General features: G+C 41.5%; 1 protein-coding gene across 2 annotated transcripts in view; it reads left to right on the top strand.

The window, feature by feature from the left end:
* LOC135278070 (uncharacterized) overlaps positions 1-13,652 on the top strand; it is a 37,114-nt gene that overhangs the window by 1,856 nt on the left and 21,606 nt on the right. Inside the window, exons 2-8 of one of the 2 annotated variants that reach the window (XM_064384686.1) lie at positions 2,428-2,587; positions 5,215-5,367; positions 7,707-7,835; positions 7,963-8,043; positions 8,716-8,893; positions 10,452-10,526; positions 12,524-12,555. In XM_064384686.1, coding sequence (XP_064240756.1) covers positions 2,428-2,587; positions 5,215-5,367; positions 7,707-7,835; positions 7,963-8,043; positions 8,716-8,893; positions 10,452-10,526; positions 12,524-12,555 — 808 coding nt within the window. Of the gene's footprint in view, positions 1-2,427; positions 2,588-5,214; positions 5,368-7,706; positions 7,836-7,962; positions 8,044-8,715; positions 8,894-10,451; positions 10,527-12,520; positions 12,556-13,652 lie in introns of both variants that reach the window. The other variant, XM_064384685.1, reaches the window with a different exon arrangement.

Genomic DNA, 13,652 nt, shown 5'->3' with positions numbered 1-13,652 from the left:
CAGCTGTGGGACTTTTCCTGAACTCAGTGCTCCCTCGTCATAGCAGAAAGCACAACAAGGCTGAACTCACCCAATGCCCACCCACCGAAAAAAAAAAACATTTAGACTCGCCCCAGCCATAGGGGAGTTGTTCATCCCAGTGGATGGAACTTGAGTTGTGAAAGCCTGGCTGCTGTGGGATAAAATACTCTGGGGTCCTTAATAAACCTGAAAGCCTGTCTAGGTCACAAGGACTGCAACTCTTAGGCAAGTTCAAGTGCCGTGCTGCGCTTGGAACCAGTGTGTCAGGAGGGGCATGTGACCCTGGGAGACAGCAGCTGGGGCAGCTAGGGAGTGTTTGCTCACCCCTCCTTCAACCCTTGACAGTGCAGCTCACAGCTCTGACAAAGATTTCTTTTGTCAGCTTGAGGGGAGGAAAGAGAACTTTGTCTTGCAACTCGGATACTAGCTCAGCCACAGTGGGAGAGGGCACTGGTCAGAGTCACGAAACCCCCATCTGAGGTCCCAGCTTTGGGATAGCATCTCTAGACAAACTCTGGGCCAGAAGGGAACCTGCTAGGACTCAGTAATGGCAGGATTCATCTCTTTCTGATGAAAGAGCCCTTGGGCCCTGAAGCATCATCAGTGATGACCAGGTAGTACATGCCATGGGCCTGGAGTGAGACAGAGATGTGCTGGGTCAGCTGCGGTGGCTCCAAGGAGAGACTCCCTCTGCTTGATAAATGCTGAGGGAAGAGTAAAGAGGAGTTTCCTTGAGCTTAGATACCAGCTCAGCTACAGTCAGCGGAGCACCAGGTGAGCTGTAGGAGTCCACGATTCAGGCCTTGGCTCTTGGATGGCATCTCTGGACCTACCCTGGTCCAGAGGGGAGCCCACAGCCCTGAAGAATGAGTTCCAGGGAAGGCTGCACTCACAAGCTGATTAATACCTTGGGGTATTATTAAGTGAACATCCGTGGGGTATTATTAAGTGAACATCTGTGGTGACCTGGCACTAAGCTCCATGGGACTGCAATGATGTGCGTGGGGACTGGCTACTCTGCCTAGGGAAAAGGGAAGGAAGAGCGGGAAGGGATTTGCCTGGTGGATTCAGTGCCAGCTCCAGCCATGGTAGAACAGGACACCAGGTAGATGTCTAAGGTTTATGACTCCAGCCTAGGCTCCCAGGCAGCACCTTTGAACCCATCCAGGTGTTATACCCAAGTGAGTCAAGGAATGAGCCACACTCTGAGGTTGAATTATGAGTCCTTTATTTTAGCCAGTGACCAAGAGGTGGCTAACACCCAAAATTCTCTCGGCCCTCAAGAAAGAGTTAAGGGGTTTCTTATACCCTAGTTTGAAAAGGGAGGGGGGAACCTAGCTGAAGCAATTTTTTCACAGAAGCAGAGTAAGCAAAAAAGTTAAAAGATAAACTGGTACGTGAGAAATAAAACAGTACCAGGTGCGAGGGCTAGAGCTGTCATAAAAAGACATCCAATTTATACATATGGGGGCTCTGGGTACTCAACAGCAACTGCATTCCCAGGCTCTGCTGGAACTGCTTAACTCAGGCGCTTATCAGCAGATGCACTCCGGGATGTGCCCAGTGTCATCCTGCCCCAGCTACATACTGCATTTACTTACTTAATGAGGGGAATAACTAAAATGAAGACACGAAGGTGGAGTCTGTCTGGCTCAAGAAGCTAACATGAAGCCTGAACAGCTCTCAGCTAAGAAAGAGAGAGTCGGTTTAAGCCAACGACAAGCAGGTTATCACATAGGGACCAGGGCAACTTACTGCACTTAAGGGAAGGACAGAAGCCTGGCTAGCTTCACTACCTGCTAATTGTAGAGCCCCGGGGCCTTGAGTGACATAAGTGGCAGCAGGTAGATGTTACAGTGGGCCTTGTGCAGTCACAATGCTGTGCTGACTTCAGACCTAGTGCCGTCTGGACAGACCTAGTGCTGTTCCAGAGGTCGTGGCCACAGGAGTGCTTGTATCGCTCCTCTCCCAGCTCCAGGCAGCCTAGCACAGAGAGACAGACTTCATTTGTGGGAAAGTAAGGGAAGAAGGGAGCCTGTCTGCTAATACAGAGAATTCCTCCAGGTTTTATCCGAGACCACCAACGTGGTACCTCCACAAGTCTGCAAAAACAATGACATTCTTCACAGAAATAGAAAATCAAGTGTATTAACACACTTTTTATATCCATGTTTTTTTCCAATACAAGTTTTTTCTATTTTCAAAGAGAGCTGGGAAAGTTGCATGCTTTCTTGTTATTTCTTCGATCGAAAGCGTTCTGTCCAGTGTGAGTTCTTTCATGCGTTCTAATAAACTAGAGCACGGGATGGCTTTACCACATTTCTTACATGAGAATAATGTTTTTGAAGCTGGCCCGGTGAACTAACATGGTCCTGTGTTGGTTTTGTTGTGTTTCTCCTTCCCCAGGAATGAGTTGGAAAGGCAGTTCTTGAAGCTAATTGATTATAATATCCAAGTTCCTGGCAGCATTTACAGCAAATACTACTTTGATCTTTGCACTTTGGCACAAGACCACGCGGATTTGCCTCTTCAGCTCCTTGACAGAGAAAGAACACGGAAGCCGGAGGTAAGACTATGAAGTTACTAAGTGGATTTGCAGTCGGCAGTGCCAACATCTGTGACTGCCGATTAAAAAAGGAAAAAAATGGAAAGTTTCAAAATTAACTGATTGGTTTTTCTTTGTAAATTATAAATAACCTATACTGGAGGGATAAATGAGCAATAAATTTTGCAGGCTCTGGAGCTGTAAAACTTCTTTCAACCTATGGTAATTTTGATTATTAAATAAAACAAGAGGTCAAGACACACAAGTTAAGTAGCTGAATAGTCTGCACATTTTTGATTATTTGTGAAACATAATCATCTTAGACAACAGTAAATAAAAGATTTTTTTTAGAGATATTTTAGTGTAAGTTAAGTGTGACTTAGTTATAATCCTATGTTGACCAAAAGATTAAACAAGAAGCAGGAGAACTTAAAGAAATGTAATATGAGTTTTGTTCTGAGCCAAATTTGTGATCTGCTAGCCCAGGAATGAGATCTGCACAAACTAAGAACGTGTCCCGGAGTGGGCCACACGAGACATGGCATGTATACATTTCTGTTACATAGAAAATGGAAGAAGTGGGCAGTGAAACAAAGGTGACATCCTCAGCAGTTCTGATTGGTGCTCAGTGACACTGTATATAAGATAAAGTAAATATGTGGTTAACGTAGTTTACTCATTAGCCTTTTACCCTAATGAGTACTTAGGGGGACTCAGGGTCAGGAGAGGGATGGTTGATTCTGTGCTGCCTTTGTGTTTCATCCTATAGGCAGGTTGTAATCGGTACATGTCAGGGAGGTATTTGACAGGCTCTGGCCTTGCAGGTGAGGTTCAGCTTTCATTCATAGGCCCAGTTTCTGTTATCCATATGGCCAAGATGCAGTCATTTTAGACCATTACATTTTTTTTTCTTCATACTTTCCTTATTTTCTGATATCTATCAAGAAAGTAAATTTAGTCAGGCGTGGTGGCTCACGCCTGTAATCCCAGCACTTTCTGAGGCTGAGGCAGATGGATCACCTGAGGTCAGGAATGTGAGATCAGACTGGTCAACATAGTGATACTCCATCTCTACTAAAAATACAAAAATTAGCTGGGTGTGGTGATGCACGCCTGTAATCCCAGCTACCAGGGAGGCTGAGGCAGCAGAATTGCTTGAACCTGGGAGATGGAGGTTGCAATGAGCCGAGATTGTGCCACTGCACTCCAGCCTGGGGATCAGGGCGAGACTCCATCTCAAAAAAAAGAAAAACAGAAAATAAACTTCATGACAAGGATGAGGAGTTAGCTTGTTTTCAAGAAAATTAAAACTAGTATTTTGGGTAGCATTTTCTGTGGTTTAGGACCTTAGTTATATAAGAAGGAAGAATATGATTTGCCGTACTTAAGTCTCTTTATCTCCCTTATCAACTAGTTGTATTGAATTTTTATGTAGTTTTCAGTGAGTGCAGCGTGTTCCACAAAAGCCTTTTCCTTTAATCACTTCCATGTTGCCTCATCTCTTCTGAAATTCTTCATGATCTTCCAGTTCAAATGGTTTTGCACTTTAATGATCTCTTCCTGACAATAACTGAAAATCCCCTTGCTCTGTTCATTCTTCCTTCATCACATTTTAAAATCATGATCAGCAATGCCCTTCCTTAGTTTCCCAAATCTGCCTTCCTAACTTGATTTAGGCATTGCCTCAAAGCACACTTTCTCGTGTCATATGGTAAGATTTGTATCTATACTATACTACAGTAGAGCTTTAGTTTTTTTCTCAAGAACTTGTTGATAAGTCACTTGCCCCAAAGATGCCGTGAATTCCAGGTCATGAACCTCAGTTTCCTAGTCCCTCAAATCCCTGCCTCCCTGATAAGATGAGATGAGAAATGGGCTCAAGTGCTTGCAGACTTGTATTGGGCACTCAGTTGGTGTAAAACGCTGGGACTGGCCACGGAAATACAGTGTGTAGTCCTTTCAGATGAACGGATAAACAGATGTGTGCTAGCTGTTAGTTAGGAAGAAAGTCAAGGAAGGGTCAGGTGGAGAGAGAAATACTATGCTTATTCAACAAAGCAACTGATGGGAACAGAAAGACCGTGGGTGACATCTGAGCAGGGCTTGAAAGATGAGGAAGATTTGCTCCTACGGACATCGAGGGCAGTGTGGTATGGAAGTTTGAAAGTTTGCAGTGACTTTAAGGAATAGCAAGCACATGAGTAGAGGGAAGAATGGGGTGTCTGCTGAGTGTCATTTGCTTCAAGGAGTGCAGGTTTCGGGTGGGAGAGGACATGATCTAGGTGTTTTGTTTTATCAAGACAACTCTGGATGATGTCTTCTAGTTGAAATATCACAGGAGTGAGACAGACAGAGAGACTCATATTCATCTGATGGCAGAGGTAAGGATCTGAGTGAGGGAGGCGTAGGGGTTGACAGACACAAGTAGACCGATGCAGGTGATGCATGAAGTACCCTGTCCATAAGTCCCGGGTGGTGATATTTGTTGCTTCTCCCTTTTGGTGCCGTCTTCACTATCCTGTCTTCTCTTCCACCACCACATTTAGCTGAAGCCCTAAGAGGATGGTTTGGGCTTGTTCTGAATATGGCCATGCTGGTCAGACACACTTTTTTATTGTTGTGGATGTTGTGTGCTCTTCTTTTGGTAGAAAAAAGAGATCGTCTCTGAGGCACCACCTTTGCTGTTTAGCAATGAAGAAGAGAAGGAGGCACCACTTGGAGGGAAGCCTGTGGAAAAGAAGGTTGAGAGTGCCAAGGAATCATCAGAATTTGGGAGAACTGATGTGGCCGAGTCTGAAAAGGTGGACCTTTTTCTCTCGTATACTTGAATACATTTGTCTCTCATGTGTTGTTTTAAACACACACAATCCCTTAAGTTTTTTGACCACAGAAAATAAATGGCACATTTGTAGACAGATTTGAAAACACAGACAAGGAGTCTGTGTCCCCACAGTGCAGGAAGCCTCTGCAGGGCCTTTCCTCCTGGTCCTTCTACAGGACACATGTACACTGCGGTGTGCCTGCCACTGTCTCTGCAGTTACTGTCATGTCATGGCATCATTGCCTTTCTAACTTGTTCTCTTCTGTGCAGCGTTCCTGTTACCCTTGGTTCTCCTTTGGTCCCCAACTGTACTTGAATTTAAATGTCAGTTTTAGACTGGGCATGGTGGCTCACGCCTGTAATCCCAGCACTATGGGAGGCTGAGGCAGGCAGATCATGAGGTCAGGATATTGAGACCATGCTGGCCATGGTGAAACCACATCTGTACTGAAATACAAAAAATTAGCCAGGTGTGGTGGCGCACACCTGTAGTCGCAGCTACTCAGGAGGCTGAGGCAGGAGAATCGCTTGAATCTGGGAGACGGAAGTTGCAGTGAGCCAAGATCATGCCACTGCACTCCGGCCTGGCAAAAGAGCAAGACTCTGTCTCAAAACAACAACAACAACAACAAAAAAAAAAACAGTTTTAAGGGGATGCTAGTTAGCATCCTTTTACTTTTTTTTTTTTTTTTTTGAGAAGAAGTCTCACTCTGTCACTAGGCCAGAGTGCAGTGATGAGACCTAGGCTCACTGCAACCTCTACCTCCCGGGTTTGCGCGCGCCACCATGCCCAGCTAATTTTTCTATTTTTAGTAGAGATGGGGTCTCACCATGTTGGCCAGGATGGTCTCCATCTCTTGACCTCGTGATCTGCCCGCCTCGGCCTCCCAAAGTGCTGGGATTACAGGCGTGAGCCACCGCGCCCTGCCTAAACTCATTTTTATATGTAACAATAATATTTAGTGTTAATGTGATTTATTTTGTCAGAAGTCAGTTTTTGGGTAGCTTTTTTTTTTTTCTTTTGAGATGCGAGTCTCATTCTCTTGCCCAGGCTGGAGTGCAATAATGTGATCTCAGCTCACTGGAGCCTCTGTCTCCCAGGTTCTAGGATTCTCCTGCCTCAGCCTCCTGAGTATCTGGGACCACAGGTACACGCCACATGCCCAGCTAATTTTTGTATTTTTAGTAGAGATGGGGTTTCACCATGTTCACCAGGCTGGTCTTGAACTCCTGGCCTAGGGTGATCTGCCCACCTCAGCCTCCCAAAGTGCTGAGATTACAGGCGTGAACCACCAAGCCTGGCCTTTTTGTTAAGTTTTAGTCTGTGGCTGTGATACTAAAGGAATAGGGATGAATTTTAGAATATCAGGTCTGGAGCATTATATTATCAGACCAATAATGTTGATTTTAAATGTTAGAGATCTAGTAAACAAAAAGGGACTCACTTGGAGTCTGAAAGTAGGACAGAAGTGATGGATAGGCATGGGAAGGCTTGTGGTCACACCATGCCAGGTCTTTGGCTTACAGTGCTTACAGGTGAGGGATACGTATTTGACCACGTATGTAGTTTGTGGTTGAGTCAGCTGCTGTCTCTTCTTCCCTTTGGGAATGAGATAGAGCGAACTCATTCAATTGTGTATTTTTTAATCTCCAAAATGTTTCTCAATACGGAACTAACAGATTGTTTTTCTTCCTTTTTTTTTTTTTTAGACGGAGTCTTGCTCTGTCCCCAGGCTGGAGTGCAGTGGCGCAGTCTCAGCTCACTGCAACTTCCGCCTCCTGGGTTCAAGCGATTCTTCTGCCTCGGCCTCCCGAGTAGCTGGGACCACAGGCACGTGCCACCACGCCTGGCTAATTTTTGTATTTTAAGTAGAGATGCGGTCTCACCATGTTGGCCAGGATGGTCTCGATCTCTTGACCTCATTATCCACCCACCTCGGCCTCCCAGAGTGCTGGGATTACAGTCATGAACCACCGTGCCCGGCCTGGATTGTTTTTCTAAGAAAAATTTTAGATACTATACAAGGTTTATATAATATATATAATCTGGAAAGATTATCGCTAAACCTTGTGTATACAAACATATATATATAACTTTGTATTTATAAACATATTTTCTGTTATTTTTGGTAGCTCCATAATGTTCCATTTTGTTAGTGCTTCATTCCCTTACAGAGTGCTCTTTAGGCTGTGGCCAGCCTTCTGCTCACATAATACAGCTGTAGGGACATCTTTGTTGTGTCCATCTTTACATGTGTAACTTTCTTGAGATGAGCTCTTAGAACTCTAATCACACGTGACCGTCCCTCCTATTCCCAGGGCCATGATCCTGATGCCCGCCCCAAGAGCACAGGTGTCTTCCAGGATGAAGAGGTCCTTTTCAGCCACAAGCTCCAAAAGGACAATGACCCAGATGTTGACCTTTTTGCCGGCACTAAAGCAACCAAGGTCAGTTCCAAAGGGTTCTCCACATTATGGCTTTGTTACTGTATTGGCTACTGTCTCAACAGCTCACCTAGTTCTCTTTGTAAATTGTTTTCTTTTGGATATTGAACCCGAGTCTTGTTTCTTCTAGTTGTTAGAGCCAAGTGTTGGGAGCCTGTTTGGGGATGATGAAGATGATGATCTTTTCAGCTCTGCCAAGTCCCAGCCTTTGGTATCAGCCTTTCGTTCTCAGTACTGGGTTGTGTGGGAAAGATTATGGGAAAGGAAACTAATGTTCAGTGAGGTGATTAAGGAAAATCTTCAGAGAGTCGTGGTGCTTCCCAGTAAATGAATGGCAAATAACATGCCGAGGGGAGCGTGGGTGGAGGATGCAATGCTTAGTTTGTGGTGTTCCCTATCTTATGTTCCCTAAACTAACATTAAAACATTAACAGTCCAGTTTCTCTGACAGCACTACAGATTTGTTTGTGTAAATGTTTGTTTGAAAGACCATTGCATACACTGTGGTGACTAAATATTTGTGCCTTTCAGGTGCAAAGCTTTGAATCTGAGTTTTAGCCTCTGTATGTCATTTTCTCCCTTAGCCCCAGTAAATTTTTGTAAGTACTCTATTTTCTTTTTATCATAGAGAGGATTCTTGTGACAGTCACAGTCTTCAGAATGCTGTTTCTGAAATGCTTCCTTTGAGTTGGTTGAGCCCTCATTTGAGAAAGTATTTTTAAAACTGAGAAACCAGGATTGTTTTCTGCATTATGATTTTTCCTTAAAAATGCTGTTCCAGAACATCCTGGCCATTTGCATTTCCACAGCTTGTTGAAGTGTTTAAAGTTTAAAAAGAAAAATTGATTTAACATTGTTTTGTTTACATTTTTGGCATAACAAGGATGATATATTTGCTACAGAAGAAGTTAAACCCTCTCAAAAAACCAGAGAGAAGGAGAAAGCATTGGAATCCAATTTATTTGATGATAACATTGATACCTTTGCTGCCTTAACTGTAAAGCCAAAAGAAAAGTCCAATAAGAAAGTGGAAGCCAAGTCTATATTTGATGATGACATGGGTAAGTTTGGTTACATCTTGACCTAGAGAATCCTTACCTTTCCATCACTTGGTATTTTTCCTGCTACCTTTTCTTGGAGGTTTTCTGGAAAATGCACCCCTAGCGGGTTTCCTTCAGTGTAATCCCGAGTTAAGCTGAAGATTTATTTACCTTGTTCTAAAAGACAAGTAAGGGATGGTTCGTGGTCAAAACTTTCAAAAGACATGGAATGTAAAGGTAGACTTTTAATGTGTAAGATAAAGATTGAAGGTTAAAATGCCAGACCTTGCCTGTGTAAGAGTGTCTGTTGCCATGGCTTCCCCTTTGTCCTTCCCTCTCCTGACAATAGCATATTGTTCAAAGATAAGAAACCAAAGCTTAAGAAGCTGGAAGCCATCATCCTCAGCAAACTAACACAGGAACAAAAAGCAAACACCACATGTTCTCTCTCATAAGTAGGAGTTGAACAATGACATCACATGGACACAGGGAGGGGAACATCACACTCTGGGGCCCTTCAGGGGCCAGGGGGTAAGGGGACAGAGAGCATTAGGACAAATACCTAATGCATGTGGGATTTAAAATCTCGATGATGCGTTTATAGGTGCAGCAAACCACCATGGCACATGTGTAGGTATGTAACAGACCTGCACGTTCTGCACATGTTTCTCAGAACTTAAAGTTAAAAAACAAAAAAAACAAAAAAATTTTAGTTGGGCTCTTAGTTTTTTTCGGAGGTAGGATAATTAAGACTCATGATGAGTGTGACTTTGTAACTTGGAGGACTATACTCACTTTTCAAGATGTTTAAGAATTTAGAATAAACATATGTGATTTGATTATATTTTTATACACAAAATATGTCAGTACTTGTGTAAACTTATACTCTGGTTGCTGGTGTAAGGAAAGCCTGTGAGTGATTTTACACACCAGTTCATAGACTGGTAGTGTTGGATGAGAGCCCAAAAAAGGCTCTTTATTGTCTTCTTTAGGATTACAACACAGTTTATGTATGTCTCATTTGTCCCTTTCCAATCCAAAGGCCTGTGTATGTTCTCCCTATATATTGCTAATGAAGAAATGAAGACTTAGAGATCTTACATGACTGTGGAAGATAGCTACTCAATGGAACTAAGGTTCTGTGTCCTCAGAGTGACATGGAAGTGACAGATATGCTAAATTTACTTTTTTTTAAATGTTTGAGCTCCAGAATAAATAATATATTTTGCCTATAAAATAGACCTGTCTTTAAACTGTACTGCCATCTTGTTTTTTCTATGTAGTTGATTTTACACAACTCAAAGGAAACATTTACCTCTTTATTTATTTATTTATTTAGGAGGGTCTCACTATGTTACTCACGCTGGCCTCAAATCCCTGACCTAGCCTTAAGGGATTTTCCCATCTCAGCCCTACAGACATGGGCTATCGTGCCTGGCTCCATCTTATGTCTACACATTCATTTCAGTGGATGAGAGTAAAGGTAGAGGTAGTGAAATGGCCTAAATACAGCAGTCGAAGAAATGAGTTGATAAACTGTTAAAAGTGATCACATCTTTTTTCTTTTCTCCCTCTATAGGTAGGGCTTTGGAGTCCACCCCTTCTGACAATCCAGAGACAAGCACAATATTCCTGAGAAAATCTCGAACAGATGGTGAGACACCATTTTTTTCCACCAAGAAAAAGAGTGAAAACTCTTCTTATTTGATCAAATGTATTGTAGAAAGTATTTAGAAAAACTCATATTGGTTTAAATTTTTCAATTTTTCACATATTCACTTGTCTTATTTTACCATGTGATATACTTTAATTGTTATTGTGTTAGTGAAAACATGTAAACTTTTTATTTGTACTGTTTACCCTCTTTTGATCAACACAATTTGTCATGTGATGGAGGAGTTGTAGATTTATCTTTATTTAATAATTCTTTGTCCCTTTTCCCTTGCTCCAGAGAGTACATTTTAAAGTTGACTGATAGAACTTAGGCTTCACCTTGGTTTCCATTTAAACAAATTAAAAAAAGAAAAATAGTTGTTCATCAACAAGGATTGAATCTGTGATTCTGGCCTCCTCTTCCACAGTCCTCCGACCACATGCATTTATCACATCCAAGTTTATGCTAATCAAAACTTCTATTAACCTTTTAATTTGATGTAATGTAAATTTAAACATGCCCTACTCCTGCTTATTTTCCTCAGTGTTATGTGAAATCCTTGTTTGTTTGCTAAAAAGCCATACACAGCCAGGTTTTCCTGTTGATTGAAGCAGCAAGAATACAAGTGAGGATCTATAATCATATGTGAAGTGATGCAGCACAGTAAAATATGGGAGTTTGTAACCTTTGTTTCTTGTAGTTTGAGTAGACTTTGCCTGTCTTGAGTCAGTTATTTCTGTCTAGAATTTGTGTTCCTTTATGCATTACTATAAAGAGATACCTAAGACTGAGTCTTTTATAACAAAAAGAGGTTTAATTGGCTCATAGATCTTCAGGCTGTACAAGCATGGCTTCAGCATTTGCTTCTGGTAGGGGCCTCCGCAAGTTTACCATCATGATGGAAGGCAAAGGGGAAGCAGGTGGTTCCACACTTGTGAGAGGGTGGGGCGGGGGTAGAGGGAAGGTGCCACGCTCTTTTAAACTACCAGAATGAGAATTTGCTTATTACCATGGGGATGGCACCAAGCCATTCATAAGGAATCCACCGTGACCCAAATGCTTCCCACTAGGCCTTGTCTCCAACATTCAGGATCACGTTTTAACATGAGATTTGGAGGGGGAAATATCCAAACCTTATCAGAATTGTTTTCCCAGTTCCTTCCAGAGCCATGGGCTTCTCACACGTAGAGAGCATGGAAGGAGTTAAAAAAAAAAAAAAAAAGCCACTCTGTGTCCCTCACTGTTCAGTGATAGCAATGTTTGCCTGCAAGGCCCTTTTAACTTTAAAAGTGGAGGCAGTGTAGGAAACAAAGCATGGCCTAGGTCACTCTTGGAGCTTTTGTTATTCTGACCTTTTTTTAGGAAAAATAAAAAGACTTTTTGTGCTGCGGACACCATGTTCAATGAAGTTTATATACTCATTTTAAAATCTAAACTTAAAAAGGTTACTTTCCTGTTGTGTAAAGACTCTTTTTTTGGTTTGTTTTGTTTTTAGTGACATATTAGTAGGTGACCACTAAGTGTGGTTCAAAATGCTTACTGGGATTCTGGTGCATCTAGAGATAGGTGCCTGGCCAGGAAGTAGTTCTTAGAGCTGTTAGCTCTTAAATTCTGGTAAAAAAGTAAGCTATGTGTAAATGCAGAATGAGAAAATGCTAATGGATCATGGCTCATATATGCAACTTTTTTATTAGCTAATTTTTTCATCTGGCCTCATTTTTTTGCCCTTTCCTTTTGTATACAAGGTTTCTTTCATTTGTATATAATAGAAACAAAAAGTAAACTAGTCCAAAAAGTAAAACAAAGTTTTTATATTTTGCTTTATGAGATGTATCATGCCAGCTAATTTAAATATAAATTGTTGAAATAATTTTTTAAAATTGAATTTGTTCCCATTTTATTTAGGAGTAATCAGTAAGACGTTAACAACTAGTTTTATTTTATGGTATTTGTATTAGAAGTGACCAGTTTGTTTGTTCTTTTTTCTTTCTTAGTAGAAGAAATAAGAAAAGGCAACTATACAAACCATGTAAGTAAACAGTCAAAAAGTTAAAAAACTGATAGTTTGACATAAAAGTATGTCTCTCTTAATTACTTTACATTATAATGAGGACCCCATGCTGATAGCATGGACTTCTTTTTGTGGCTTTTCTAAATCTGTTACATTTTCCTAAGTATCAAATGTATTCAGAAAAGTCTTGAGCTTAGTGTGTCCACCTTTTAAGAATGTCTGACATTTAAGTTAAATTTCAATAGTCTGATTGTGGTATAAAGATCTGCCTTAAATATTGAGTCATATTTTTAATTTAGCTAAGTTAATTGTCAGCACTGTCTTTTAGTTAATTGTAAGCACTGTATATTGACTTTCTGCCATAGCAGGTGCAAGCATAGCTTCCTCACTACACCATGACCTTATTTTTCTCCCTCTGTTTCTTCCAATTGTAGCACACTTTTTCATTAAATCTAATATTTACATGATTATGACTATGCAAACATTATTCAGTGCTAAGTCATACGGTGTTTTCATTGTGCCTCTGCATTACATATTCCTTCATTTTTTCTCTGAACCAGTTCTGAAATCTGAGCACTTCTGCACTTCTTCTGGATCATGTCTTTCTTCCTAGCCTGTGTTACTTTACCCAGCCAAATGCAGTAAGTAGCCCCTGGCTGGTCTGTTTGCTTTCAAAACCATTATTTTTTAGCATGAAACTAATTTTCTGACTATTTGTTTGCCTGTTTTCTAACAGCCATTTCCCCCATCAAGTGTTGTAGCATCTATCATGTGCCTTTCGAACTATTTTCCATCTGCTAAAACGTCTCTGTTCCGTTTTTCTTTGTTGTGGAGGTGGGGTGACAACTTACTTTGGCCTTTTGTCATCCTAATACAATATAGAGTGACTTTCCCTAGATATGCTCGATGTTTGCATTTCTGATTCTTTCTGTGCTATCTCCTTAAAGTCTTTTGGGATCCTCTCATAACTGCTGTCTTGTGTGGGATCACCTGTGTCCTAGATTCTGTGTTTCCTTCTGTCCTGTTATCCTGGGTGGAGATGTTGAGAGATCTGCCCAGACTTAAAATCCCTCTTTTTTGATAGAGAGTAAACCTCTAGGTTGAATCTAAATTTT

The sequence above is a fragment of the Aotus nancymaae genome, unplaced genomic scaffold, assembly GCF_030222135.1.
Source record: "Aotus nancymaae isolate 86718 unplaced genomic scaffold, 86718_ANA_hifiasm-v0.15.2.pri h1tg000036l, whole genome shotgun sequence".
NCBI lineage: Eukaryota > Metazoa > Chordata > Mammalia > Primates > Aotidae > Aotus > Aotus nancymaae.
The sequence above is the reverse complement of the archived record's forward strand: the minus strand, read 5'-3'. Positions and strand labels throughout refer to the sequence as shown.